The 14,004-nt window shown below is 37.7% G+C and overlaps 1 protein-coding gene across 6 annotated transcripts; it reads left to right on the top strand.

Annotated features, from left to right (window-relative positions):
• The first annotated feature begins 357 nt into the window (after positions 1 to 357).
• Positions 358 to 13,107, top strand: LOC131786350 (nicotinamide/nicotinic acid mononucleotide adenylyltransferase 1-like). Of its 6 annotated transcripts, XR_010716050.1 has the most exons (13): positions 358 to 528; positions 604 to 811; positions 1,658 to 2,078; positions 2,173 to 2,209; positions 2,408 to 2,726; positions 7,495 to 7,583; positions 7,988 to 8,055; positions 8,135 to 8,226; positions 10,249 to 10,334; positions 11,242 to 11,343; positions 11,651 to 11,709; positions 12,383 to 12,694; positions 12,855 to 13,107. XR_010716050.1 is itself a non-coding variant. In XM_066160568.1 (12 exons), exons 5-12 carry the CDS (start codon positions 2,507 to 2,509, stop codon positions 12,477 to 12,479), a joined length of 813 nt encoding a protein of 270 aa, XP_066016665.1. In that variant the 5' UTR covers positions 358 to 528; positions 604 to 811; positions 1,601 to 2,078; positions 2,173 to 2,209; positions 2,408 to 2,506; the 3' UTR covers positions 12,480 to 13,107. The 6 variants fall into 6 exon arrangements, 5 of the variants coding, with proteins under 5 accessions (XP_066016665.1, XP_066016658.1, XP_066016675.1 ...); XM_066160568.1 differs by having other exon boundaries at positions 1,601 to 2,078; positions 12,383 to 13,107; XM_066160561.1 differs by having other exon boundaries at positions 12,383 to 13,107.
• The last annotated feature ends 897 nt before the right edge of the window (positions 13,108 to 14,004 follow it).

Below are 14,004 nucleotides of genomic sequence, written 5' to 3' on the forward strand. Positions count from 1 at the left end.
TCTAGCGTTTTAACATCCTCCTTTAGACAGATTTCGTGGAGATGTCACTCAGGCGCGTAGCGTCCTATACGCATATACGCACGTGCGCACTTGAAGGGACCAGAAAATTTTGAAATTTTTTAGCAATTGTTTCTATTTTTAACATTTTACTTGTACGCAACCAAGATTTCGTGATGAAAACACCACTTTGATTAATTTCTAAAGACCAAAACAAAAGCTATACCATGTTCTAACTTAGTTTTGCATTGTACTTTTTCTTCAGTAACCAATGCAGTATTGTTTGGCCAGCGTGCAACAAAAAGGCGAGGTTGCAAAGGAGCGACGTTCCAAGGACGCTCTTGACAAAGGAGCGACGTTCCGAGAATGTTGTTGACAATTCCAGTCACGCTAGCTCTGGCTATAAAACAGATTCGAACACATCGATCTTTCCGGTTTGCTTTTATGTGATACATAATATGTCAAAAAGATCCATCAAAGATTTTTTTAATGTCATCCAAGACGAAAATATTGGATCTAACGATGAAGAAGGTAAACGCTCGACTGTATTGCCTGGCCGTGCCGTCAAACCTCTACTCAGAAATATTGTATATGATGATTTTACAGAAAATTCTCAAGAAGTGGCGGCACCCCCACAAGATATTTTCCCAGAAGAATCTATTACAAGTCAATTCAGACAGAATGGCCCTCTCTATCCTGAGAGTTTCACTGAAAGTGGCTTAGTGAAGGCACTCACTGACAGCGGGATCAAGGTTGCACTCTTGGAAGGAAGATGGGATAGCGCTGATTTGTTTGCATACAGCTTTCCTTTAAGGTTTGAATACAAGTTTTGAATGAAAGCATATTACTCCAAGATTTGCCATGGTATGAATTAGAATTCTTTAATGAAAACTGATAAGCTAATAACGTCTCTAAGCATGCCTAGAAAAATTTAGTAATTGGCCTTACTTGTATATTTTTAGAAACATTTCCGGAAAGAATAGAAAGATAAACCCCGACATCATTGCAAGAACACCCTGGTTGAGATACAGCCCTTCGACAGACACCCTCTATTGTTGTTACTGTTTATTATTCATCACCCATGATCGTTCTTTTCGTACTCGTGATTGGTCCAATATTTCTAAACTAGTGATGAAGCATGTCTGTGAAAAAAGTGCTCATCACACTGCAGTAGCTCGCGGGGAAGCTTTTCTGCACACACAGTGAGGTGGTGCACCTAACATCTGTCAAAAGCTTCACTCTCAAAGAGTGGAACAAGTTAGAAGGAATATAATTATTTTCAAGTGTATAACAGAGGTCCTAGTTATGATGGGGAAGCAAAACATAGCTATCAGAGGTCACCAAGACGAAGATAGCAATTTTATGGTGATGCTGTCTCTATTGGCAAAAGAAAACTCAGTTCTGCATGACAACCTAGAAAATACTCCTCAGAGTATACATGTCTGGATGTCCAGAACGAGATCATCTTTTTTTCAGCAAAGCAGATTCTCAATGGCATAATTGACAATTGCAAGAGATCTGTCATTTATGCATTAATTGCTGATGAGTCGACTGATGTTACAAATAAAGAGCAAATTTCTATTTGTATACGTTTTGTTGGCAGGAAAGAGGACGGAAAACATCTCATACGTAAAGAATTCCTTACTTTTTGTACATGCAGATAAAGGAATCAATGCTGAGGAACTCACAACAAAATTTCTAGAGACCATCCAGAGTGTCGGTCTTTCAGTGAATGATATGAGAGCCCAAAGATATGATGGTGCCAGTGTGATGGGCACAAGAGTGGTGTGTAAATGCAGATTCGTTAAGCAAATCCAAATGCTGTTTATGTCCATTGTCGACCTCACGTCTTAAACCTCTGTATTGTCCATGCATCAAAGCTTCCACTTGTGAGAAATATCATGGATACCATGCAAGAAGTTAAGTTGGCCTTTAAGTTCTCTGCAAAACATTTGTTGGTATTTAAAGAACAACTTGGAGACAATCCTGTTGCTAGAGAAGCTCAAAAGCTGAAGGTGCTTTGTGAAACACGCTGGGCCTCCAGAGCAGATTGGCTGGCAGTTTTCGTCAATGCTTTCAAGGTATTAATTGATATTAATAATCTAAATCATAGCCCATCTTTTATGAGCTAAATACAATGGAACATTTTGCTTATCCATCAATGTTTATTTTTAGGTTATAATTGACACGTTAGACCAGCTAAGCAAAGAAGGTGAGTGCAAGACCAGAGTGCTCCACCTGTCTATTCTGAAATGGGTTCTTCATTATTACTCTTGTTGTGCTTCAGCATATTTTTGAATATACTAACAAACTGTTGGTATACTTTTGAGTGAGTAACCAAATGATAATATATTTTTGATTTTTACATTTACCACATTACTAAGAATCCAAACCATTTTTGTGTACCTAGAGCCCTGATCACGACTTGATTCAAGCCTCTGAAGAAGCAAAAACCTGCTCCTCTGTTCTGAATGCCAAGCAAAATGACTATGCTGTTTGAGAGGCCTTGATGGAAAAGGCTATTGAAATAGCCTCGGATTACAGCATTGATCTATCATCGCCAAGAACGGCAGGAAGGCGACAACATCACCAAAACATTCCAGTGGATACTCCATCAGCATATTGGAAAAGGGCAATATATTTGCCATTTCTAGATCACCTTGTTACAGAGATCAATGAAAAGCTCATGGTGCTACTACTAGGCCTCCAGGCTCAGCTCCTTATCCCAGGTAAATGACATTGCATTAGCTACAAGAATTTTGTGGATCATGTTTATTTGACCACTCAGTGGTTTAGCACATAGATCACAAATTACTGTTCTTGCTTATGGGAAAGCTTGGCCAGTTGAGGGAGGAAAAATTGAAGTCAATCCATTTGCACTACTGTTGTGACATGGCCATCGATTTGGAAGAGTTCAAACTTGAAGTGAACAGATGGAAGTACCGCTGGTCTATCAGGGAGCCAACTGATCCTCTCCCGCAAATGTTGGTAGACCCAGGAATCTATGTAGCAGTAAAAACGCTCTTGACGTATCCTGTGTCAACATGCGCTGCTGAGCGCAGCTTTAGTTCAATGTAAAGGTTGGAGATGCCACTACAAAACACGATGACCAACCATCGCCTTTCATCATTAGCAATATTACGCATCCACAAGGAAAAGGAAATCAATGTTGAGAGTGTGCTCAACCAGTTTGCACAGCACAAAGAAAGACACCTTGCTCTTTGCTTATAAATGATAACTGTACTATAAAATGAAAAATGCTGCTGAGCACATGCTCGAGGATCCACAACCAAAACAATGTTGTGTTTGCACCAAGTTTGCTCAAAATAAGGGCAAGACACTTTGTTCTTTGCTTGTATTCACACAACTATTTCGAACAAGAAATAAAGAACGGTCTTTTTCACTCAGTTTACTTAGGTTTCTAAATCATATGTACTTGTGCATACTTGAAAAAATGACTATGCTACGTGCCTGTCACTATGTTGTAGTTGTGATCAGCCATCCGTGAAAAGGAGGCATTGCAAAAATTTGTGGAGTCTGTAACATAGGTTAGCAATGAAAAAAATACAAATATCTTAATGTTAATACAAGCATGAGCAAAAATGAAGTACATGTTTGTTTCTACTCTATTATGCGGGTCAAAAATGCTGAATACGGCCTTTATCACGAGCACAACATTGGGGGAGCCCGGATTTCATAATTGAAAATCTACCCGAGATGACCTCCTTTTGACGGATTTCGGAGTACGATTTCTGATCTGTGGGGTGATCATTGGGTCCTTTTGTTTATATTGTGACTTACAATGCATCTCACGCTGGCATTATTGAGCCCTTTGTGGATTTGTTTTGTGAGCGAATTTTTGCAGATTCTGGCTTTTAATTGCAAGATATGTCTAACTCTCGAAGCACTCAAAGCACCTGTAACAGCCAAGATGCTGTCTTTTTTGCAGCCAGTGTGATGGATAGTTTGTCCGCATTGGAGATTCATTGCATCCTGCTGTCAAGCTCTTCGCAACCCATAGCTGGTTTCACGTACAGTGCATCAACCATTGTTGCAGGTAATGTACCTCTTCACCCTGGCAAGTGCGTGGGGCCTACTCTAGTGCTAGCTGTCCTTGCTCAGGTGGCACATCTCCCTGAAGGAAAGCTGCAGGCTTTGAAGGAGCTGATTCATTCATGGCTGCTTATGAAATGGTGCTTTAGGCGTGATCTGAATCACTCATTGGCCATTTGCATCATGCAGCTAAAGTGGTATGGCCAGGCAGGACATTCCTCCACCATATGATTGACCTCTTAAGTTGTTTTTGCAAGAAGGATCATCTCATTTGGTTAAACAAAGAATTCCACCTCGACCTGCAGTGGGGGGATCATCTCTTTGCTCTGTGGCATGCATCAGTTTTTGGTTGTACTCAGGACCATCTCCTGTGGTTGACTTAGAAGATTCATCTGATGCTGCTAGTTACCTTGGTTTTGGGACCTACTTCAAGGGCTTCTGGTTTGTTGGCCCCTTTTTCAACATCAGTGATCTGTTGCTTATAAGGAACTATTTCCAGTGGTGGTGGCAGCACATGTCTAGGGGCTGCAGTGGTGCAGAAAGCATGTCTTGTTTTGCTTAGAAAATGAGGCGATGGTCCAAATGCTGAATTCCATCCCTCGTGCAACTCCTCCACAATTTTTTACTCTCCGTCACACACTATAGCCTCTTCTTTTCAGCTCAACACATCCCAGGTGTCCACAGTCAAATCGCTGATGCTCTTTCTTGTTTCCATTGGCAGGAATTTGACAGTTGGCTGCAGGTGCTCAGCCAACCCCAACACCAGTTTCTCCCCAGCTTCTGTTGGAATTGATCGGTTTTCTCTAGAACAGCAATGTCACGCTTTCCTTATGCATGGCTTAGCCCTATCCACTTGCAAGACTTATGCAACCGCTCAAAGGAAGTTCTTCAAATTTTGTCTTCAGCTAGGCAAGCTTCATCCCTCTGGGTCGCCTTGTCCCACTGATGAATAGACTCTGTGTTTGTTTGCAACTTTTCTGGTGAGATTCATACACCATTCGACTATCAAGGTCTATATGTCTGGTGTCTGTGCGCTTCATGTTGAGCAGGGCTTACCAGGTCCCCTACAGAACTGTCTGCTGACTGGCCCCTTTCCGTAAGGGGGCCAATCTACATATTGGTTCAGGTAGCCATCTGCTCTGTGCAGTGTAGGCTATGTTAGCTTATCTCTCTGTTCAGGGGAGCACTCCAGGTCCTCTTTTCATACTTCAAGATAGTCATCCTCTATTTTGCGCACTTCTCACAGACTGGCTGTGGCAGATCCTCTCTGCTGTTGGCATATCTGGAAGCTTTTTTAGTTCTAGTTTCTGCATAGGCGTAACAACAGTCGCTGCTCATAATGGGGTTCCAGATCGCCTAATTCAGTCTTTAGGGCAGTGGTCAAATAATGCCTACCAGTTATATACAAGGACACTGGCTGATGCCCTGGCACCCCTTTCTCAGAAACTGACCTAATTGGTTCATCGCCCTCTCAGCATGGAGAAACCCAGTGGTGGATCATTGGTACCAGTGAGGTATGTCTTATTCTAAGACTGGGCTCACCTTTTAGAATCTGTGATGTTTGGGGTTGTTGGGGAAGTTTGGAGGTCCCCTGGGCCCCCTCCTGTTTGTGGGTTCCTCCTCTCTCCATGCACCTTGGAGGGCTGTGTATTTTGGGTGGTTCCCACTCACAAGGTTGCCATGGATACCTCCTTGGTATGCACGAGGCATTCAGGCTCCCGTCCAACCTTTAAGGCACCAGTTCTCAAGCTCATCTATTGGTGATGGGTTTAATAGATTTTCAAGCCCTTTACACACTTTCTGATTTTCCCTGTGCTACTGTAGTTTTTATGGCTGGCTACTAAAAAATGTTTGAAGAACACTGATGAAGAAATGAAATGTGATGAAAGTTTGCTTGCATTTTTGTTTTGGCAAGGCAACAATTGAAAGCAAATTGGACATCTGAAAGGAAGATAAAACAGCTAAGGCTATCTATAATATTAATGCATATTTCCTCAAATCTTTGCCATCCTCTTGCTATTTTCATGTCTGTCTTCTTTTCATTTCAGTGTTAGAGAAATATTTTCCTATCAAATTTCACCAATCTTTACCTTTAAAGTGAGGCTTGTAGGGAAAATTATGTACTACTATGCAATAATGCATAAGACCTACCCATAAAATTCACAGAACTAGCAAATTATGTACTACCTGGACTCAAGATGGAGTATCAATTGTATTAAGAATGTTTTGATTTCAAATTGTTTCTGGTTTCAATTCCTTTTTTGCTGTTATAATAACTGTTATTTTACCTTTAATTCTGTCAGTATTGGCTAATGAAAATGCACACAGTAGAATATCAATTTGTGAAGAAATTCAAATCCCCCTAAAATGGAACTGATGAGTCAAGAGATCAGTTGCATGAAAAATTTCAATGTTTTTTTATTTTTCTCTTTGGATAATTCTCAGTCTTTTCAGTTACCTTCTCCACACCTGTTGGTGTCATTTATAGCATACCCCAGAAAATCCCTTTAAAATGATATATCATACCTGGTACAATGGTTCATCATTCTCATTTCAGAAAAAATTTGGCATTTCCCTCATGCAGTAAAGGTTTAAGAAAGGATATGAAATTCAATGCTAAAAGTTGATCTTTTAAGATAAAAAAAAGTTTACAAAACCAGTTTTAATTGTGTTTGAGTTTCATCGGGCAGCGCATTGTTTGTCAACAAAAAAGCTTGAAATAATACATTTTAAGAGGCTTAAACCCATCATTTAACCCATCTACATGGTCAGAACTACAAAAGATATATCAATATATTTATACACATGCATTTTTTTATTTTTATATTCCTTCTTGTATCCATTCTCTGAAAAATTCCACTCTAGCCTCCTCCTCTTTAGATGAAAACTTGTCAGGAAATGACATTCAATTTCAATTCAGCAAATCATAACTTGCCTCTTTCCTTGGGGATATTCATTTCCAGAGCATTTCTCATTTGTTTGGCAATGTTACTTACCTAACTAAGAAGAAAAAGAATGACTAATTATCTCTGACATTGGCTTTATTAGAAAAAGAGAGATCGAAAACTGTGCTTCCCTCATAAACTGACAGAAACTGAGATTACACCCTTAATCTCCTTATTTCATCAAATGTCCTCCATGTTTTTCCTTACTTAAAACAAAGAGTATTATGGGATGCTATGTAACTAGGGACATCATTAGGAGCAATCAATATTTTCATATCAATTACTTGTGAATTGAAGATGGCAGCTGCTGCTTCGGAATCTAGAGTTGTATTATTGAATTGTGGCTCTTTTAATCCTATCACTTTCCTACACCTGAGGATGTTTGGTAAAGATGCAATGTTTGAGGAGTATAATATTTTTTATTTTCAGTTATTTGTCGATCATTTTCCATTCCCCAGTTCATCCAGCTCTTTGAAGATTCTTGCTTTTGGTTTTTCAGAAATTGCTCGTGATGCTCTGCTCAAAACAGGTATTTATACAGTGGTACAAGGAATATTGTCTCCGGTTAATGATGGATACAAGAAAAAGGCTAGTAAATTGGAAACTGCAATTTAATCTTTTGTCAACAAGTTTCAGGTTTTTATTGGGATTTATTGATGTATTGTTTTCTAAATGTTTGCCAAAGACACCTGATTTCAGCTGGCTCCTGTCTCTGAATAAACAATTATTACTAGTATTGAAATAAATCTTTTGAACCAAAAGACAGACCACCATTTTAATACAAAAAAATCTCAAAATTCACACATAAATTAACTGATAGACATCTGCATCCTATCGCAAATAAATGGTTTTTTGTATAACGATAGATTTGCACTTACCAGCTTACTGACTGTGTCCATCTGAGGAGAGCCAAGTATAAGATAACTCAAAATGACTACTTTAAGCAACTTTTTCTCAGATCTAGTCTGATTTTTCAAATTCAATCCCACTAGGGCCTAATTGAATCTGAACACAGAATACAAATGTGTAGACTTGGAGTTCAAACATCTGATTGGATAAGGTAACATCTTTGACTTTGGTTCAACTTTCTATGTTGTTCTGTCACATTGTGACATTTCCTGATAATTTTTTTTGTGCAGTGTGGATAACTGGGAGAGTGAGCAGGCTGGTTGGACACGAACAGCAAAAGTTGTAAAGCATGTTGCTGAAGATGTTGTTACTAAATTTCCAGGTAATTTACAGTATACTGTCATGTAGTATATTTGACCAAGTAGAGAGAAAGTTGACATGGATAACTAACAAATGAAAGGAAACCTTTTGCTTTCTCTGGTACTTAAATCAGTTTAGATAGAATTTATTAATTAAGTTGTTGGAGAGAAAATTATTAAAAGCCCCAGCCTGTAAATTTCTGGCTGGTTATTTTCATAGGAACAGAGTATGCTCATAGATCTTATGGAACTTAGCCATTGCTTGAGATTTGAATTTGAGGGAAAGAAGGGACAGTTGTAAAACTTTGTAGCATGAAGTTACTAGGAGTCTAACTGCTCCTCCTTCCAATGATAGTCCTTCACAGGTTACCCTCTAGTATTTTGTAAGGTTTCCTTGATGATTCCTTTGTGATTCCTTTCTAATTCCATTGCACCCTTGGGTGGATAGAACACAGTGAGGGTTAAAACAGTCTTGACCAAGAAAACAATGATCCTGGTTAGGTTTTGAACTCGGACACTTCTGCTCAGAGTTAAGTGTGTTACTCATTAGACAAGCATCATGTCTCTAGCTTCTCACACAGACATGCCGTGGGTATTGTCACATTTTTGTAATGAGTTTAAACAGCCAGGTTAATTAAACAACAGAACAAGACTATGTTGTTTAATAAATATATGTTATTTGCTGGCTGGGAGGTCTGTATGGTGAAAAGTTTTTCACCATATGGATTGACCCTTAGCTGGTAAATAACATATTTATTTTTTTTAAACTTGATGAAATTCTTCCCAAAAGAACCCGAATAATTTAGGGCTGTAAATACGGCAAGGTCTTCCATAAACTGAACAATTTTTGAGCAAGTAAATGGTAGTTGAAATAGAGGTGATGCAAGTTAAAGAGAGATACCTCACCAAAACATTTTCATTTCTGTAATGATAAAGGTGATTTAAAAGGCTTCCAAACAAACTTTGAATCATTATTTTTACAAGTATCTGTCACAATCTGACACCTGTCAATTAGGGAGCGTGTAAGAAAAAAAAGCACTAGAACATCTGAAAAACAATGGAACTAGTTTGGCAAGGGCTGTCACAACAATGTTTTCTTCAAAAACAGTCATTGATGTAATGGAAAGTATTATTCACTCTCATGGACGATTCATTTGTGTACGAAGATTTACCTCTGTTCATTAAGTAAATGGTGAGGAAAGTAATTGTGTGTGAATTCAAATTTTTTATTTTGAAGTTGTGAGAGTTTGTTCATTTGTTTGTTGCAATGGCATGTAAATCTGGTCTTTCCTCCACAAAAACTAAATTTGAATGGCACACTCCAACGAAACAGACAGGGATTTAATGTGGCCTTTTCTCATTAAATTCCTTCAGTTTTTGTTGTGCAATTTACGGTACAAATGTCCAAATTGAACAGACTTGGAAAGACTCACAGAGAGCATAAATTTGTTGTAGAACTTAAATTAAAACTTTGCTTGCTCTTTCACTATAAACAAATTGTTTGAGAAAATTCAGATATTAAATGAATGAAAGTTCCATCGTTCAGTTAAACTGTAACCAAATACTTCACATTTTAACTTTCTATGTACTTTTTGTGAACAATTAAAATTAATTGCAGATGGTTTTTAGGCCACTTGTCAACCAACGTTATGACACTATTGCTTATACAAATTCAACCAATATTTTTCTGTCAGGCAAAGTGATTTGAGACAGGGAAAAGAGAGGATTCATAAGTTATTTATCAGCTTGAGGTAGTGACTGACGTGTTTGCTTAAAAATACTGCCCAGCCAGAAAAAAGAGATATATTTATGAAAAATGGCAACAAAAGTTGGGATGTACTCAGCAACTCACAAAAGCATTACCATGGCCCGTGGGCAGAGATAGGAAAATACTGACCGGGTAAAGAACCAATCAGATCGCAGGATTTGTTACCATGGCCTCTAAAAAAATAATAGTCATGATGATATTTCCTACTTTTCTAAACCTCAAAATCTCAGACTGCTTCAAGAAATTTTTATTTTTGTGAAATATTTTTTCCCACTAGGGTCCAGTCCTCCTACGGTGAAGTTACTTTGTGGAGCTGATTGGCTGGAAGCACTTGCTGAACCCAATATTTGGGCAGATGAAGATGTAAGTAGTAGAAATCTACAGTATTTGATCAAAGATTGAGCTTCTGGAATTATATCTTTTACATTTTTTTAGTGTACAGCCTTGCAAAGAAAGTGTAAATTTGGCTTGAACTTGAACTGAAATTTATTGAACTGAAGTGCAAATGATTTTTCATAATCCAAATAGAATTTGAAAATTGTAGCATTGTTACTGAAATAAACTTTTCAGACATAAGACTGTTCTTACAAAGTTTTCTTTGAATTATTTTAATGCCTTGCAAAGAAAATATAAATTTTGCTTGAAATGAAATTTAGTGAATTGAAGTGCAAATGATTTTTCGTAATAAGCTGAATAGAATTGAGAATTATAGCATTGTTACTGAAATAAGCTTTTCAGAGATAAGACAGTTTTTACAATGTCGAACTCAACCATTTAATCTGTTGATTCAGAGGCACTCTTAAGGTGTTCTCATTTTGCTGTTTTGTTTTTGCAAAGAAACATCCTAGAAAATGCTGTTTTGGGTGGCAATTGTTACACTTGGCATTCAAGTGAGATTGGGTAAATATTTCTTCTGCAGGGAATAGTGAGTGGGGTAATTATTGAGCCTTTTCTTGTGAATTGGAAGGATGACTCAGGGGTGATAGGTGGTGGATGGCCAAGCAACTTCAATGTTTTCTATTTTTTGTTATAAAACAATTGGTTCATACATCAGCTGTGCATTCATTGGGATATAAAGCACTTGGAAAGTTTAGAGAGCAATCAAGAAGCTAGAGTTGCTCTTGGCTACACCTGGAGCAACTGTTATGTATCTTTCTTGCTCTCCAAACTTCCTGCGTGCTTCATATCTCGATAAACACACACCGACATATGAACCAACTGTCATTTAAATGAATGTCTTGACATATGTTTTGCTTCTTGTGGTGAGTAGATTGAAGAAATTGTAGGGAAACATGGTCTTGTTGTCATATCGCGAGTGGGATTCAACCCGGAATCTTTCATCTATGAGTCAGATGTCCTGACAAAATACATTGTAAGTTTATATCAACTTTGTCAATTTCAGTGATATAAGTATATATGTTAGTCTAGAAGGTAATTTTTCGCTCATTATAGCATTCACCTGAGGAAAGATGTGCATGTTTCCTTTGGTTTTCAGGTATGTTTTGTGGTCATAGAACTTTTTACTATTGATTACAGTAATTGTTTAGAGTTAATGGTAGTGGATATGTTACTTGTGGTAGAAATCTGTTAAAGTGTCTTCTTATTTATGATTTCTTGTCTAGTACATATCCAAGAAGTTTGATATATTTTAATTTTCTTTTTGATTTCATGCTCAATAGAATAATATTCACATTGTCACCGATTGGATATCAAATGATGTTAGTTCAACAAAAGTAAGGTAAAATTAATTTATTGATTCTGTTAACTTAGGGAGGCAAGGGAGGCAAGGAAGGCTTTCAAAGTCCTCTGATTTTGACTAGTAAAATGACATGACTTGTTCCAACTTCAACGCTGATTTGGAATCTGTAATACAATATCATAACAACATAAAGTCTTTTCAGCAGTGCATACAGGGCAACTTTTTTTTCTGGGTGCAACCCAGTTTGGTTTATTCTGATCCCCTTGGGAGAATGTTTACCCTCACAAACAACTCTTTTTTTATTCCAGGTAATTAAGGCAACAACTGAAAAAAAAAGTTGAAGTATATTTTTTTCATGTAGCCCTATTAACCTCAATCTTATGCAGATATGAAAATATCCATTTCCTACTTCTGCAACTGCAAATTCATGAGAAGAAATTATTTAATCCTCCACATCCTGATGTCAGTATGCATATTCTGCACACTGTTTCCTATTTATTTGCTAAGGAGCTGAAAAGGGGAATTTGTTTAACAATCAACAACTTCTTCTGTTGGTGATCATTTCCTTTATTTTCCATGACCTTCATGTTTGATTCTGGAATGGCACTGTACAGAGAAATTAGATGTTTGTCACTCTTATGGGAATAATAACTTAAGGATTGATAAAAGCAATACATACTTATTATAATATAATAATTGTTTTTCCTCTCAGGAGAGCTTTAAGAAGAAGTGAAAGTGTCAAGTATTTGATTCCAGATCCTGTTATTGACTACATAAAGGAAAACAAGCTGTATTTTCCAACAAAGTAGCAAGAAGATTGAAGATAGGAGTTAGTAACATTACTTTCAACTCAACAATGATCAGTGAGTCAGAGCATAAAAAAAAGTGATACTTGTATTTTATTTAGGATAGGATGTACAGTGAAATGCATGTGGATATTTAAAATATTTTCAATGAAAGTACAAGAAAATTAGCTACAAGGAAGCCCAATGTAGTAGCACACATCAGCTCCAAGAAATGTCAGGTAATTTATTGTTAACAACTGGGTTGAAAACGTAAATTAGCCACCGTAAAGGGTAAAAAAGCTGACGTTTCGAGCGGAGTCGGAGCTCCGACGAAGGGCTAACACTCGAAACGTCAGCTTTTTTACCCTTTACGGTGGCTAATTTACGTTTTCAACCCAGTTGTTAACAATAAAATTGCCTGCTATACTCTCCCACCGACGCAGCACCACAGTTTCTTTAGAAACTAACCCCTTTATTCATTTGCCAAGAAATGACAGTTGTATCCATGAAATCAGAGTCAGTCAGTGGAGTAGAGCAAATACGTATAACCTTAGGTTCCAGCATTTTTTCTGATGTAAAAACTGGGACAGAGATTGAATCATTTTTCATGAGGTGTGAGATAGGTGCACTTCTTTATTAAATAACATTTGTAAACAAAACTTTTTAGTTTATAGTTGGTTTCTCCAGGGTAAATAGAGAAAAGGGCTTAGTTTGTGCTCTTGGGGGGGGGGAAGGGCAGGGTGTCCCTCAGCCTAAGCCTATCACAGTTTTTGTTGCATGAAACACAACAAGGAGTATTCCATCCCCCTGAGTGTGATACTATTCCATGGTTGGTATTTTTCCCCTCCTTCCCTCATCAAGCTTACTTCACAGTTCCACAGTAGCCATTTAAACTCCTTGGTAAGGAGGGGCATACTGAGAGTGGCCCACAGAAGTATACAGCACAATGACCTAGGCAGGTCTTAAACCCAGATTTCTTTTCCCAAGAGTACAGCAGTCACACCACTATGTCTCAGTGCCTTTCAGAGTACCGAAATGTTACTGGTGCAAGATGGATCCTCAGTGCATGCATTTCATTTGTTTCCCAATTGACCAAGCAAGAATAAACATCAAGGATGGAAAAATTTGATGACCTCAAGGGAAAAATTTCACTTCAGTTTGAAAAACCGAAATCAATGACACTTAGATCAGATTCATATATTTTGAACATTTCCTGAAAAAGTTCTAACTTCCTTAATATTTAATTAATATAAACCACTGAAAATCTGTTTGGTATCCTTTATAAAGCCACTGCTTTCTTTGTTGAATTTGTTTTGTTCAAACTGGTTGAATCATGGTTTCCTAAGGTTTCAAGACAACTAGCTTGAAAAGACCTTTTATTTGTGAACATGTTCTCAACCCCAAACACAGCAAGGGACCTAAGATACCATGCTAAACTACGTAATAAAAGCACATTCCACAACACCCCCAGATATCTAACAAAAGGGTTTAACATAAATGGAAACTTCCTGTGACATTGGGATTCATGATCAGAGAAGGGTTAAGTGTT

Source organism: Pocillopora verrucosa, chromosome 1, assembly GCF_036669915.1.
Source record: "Pocillopora verrucosa isolate sample1 chromosome 1, ASM3666991v2, whole genome shotgun sequence".
NCBI classification, from domain to species: Eukaryota; Metazoa; Cnidaria; class Anthozoa; order Scleractinia; family Pocilloporidae; genus Pocillopora; species Pocillopora verrucosa.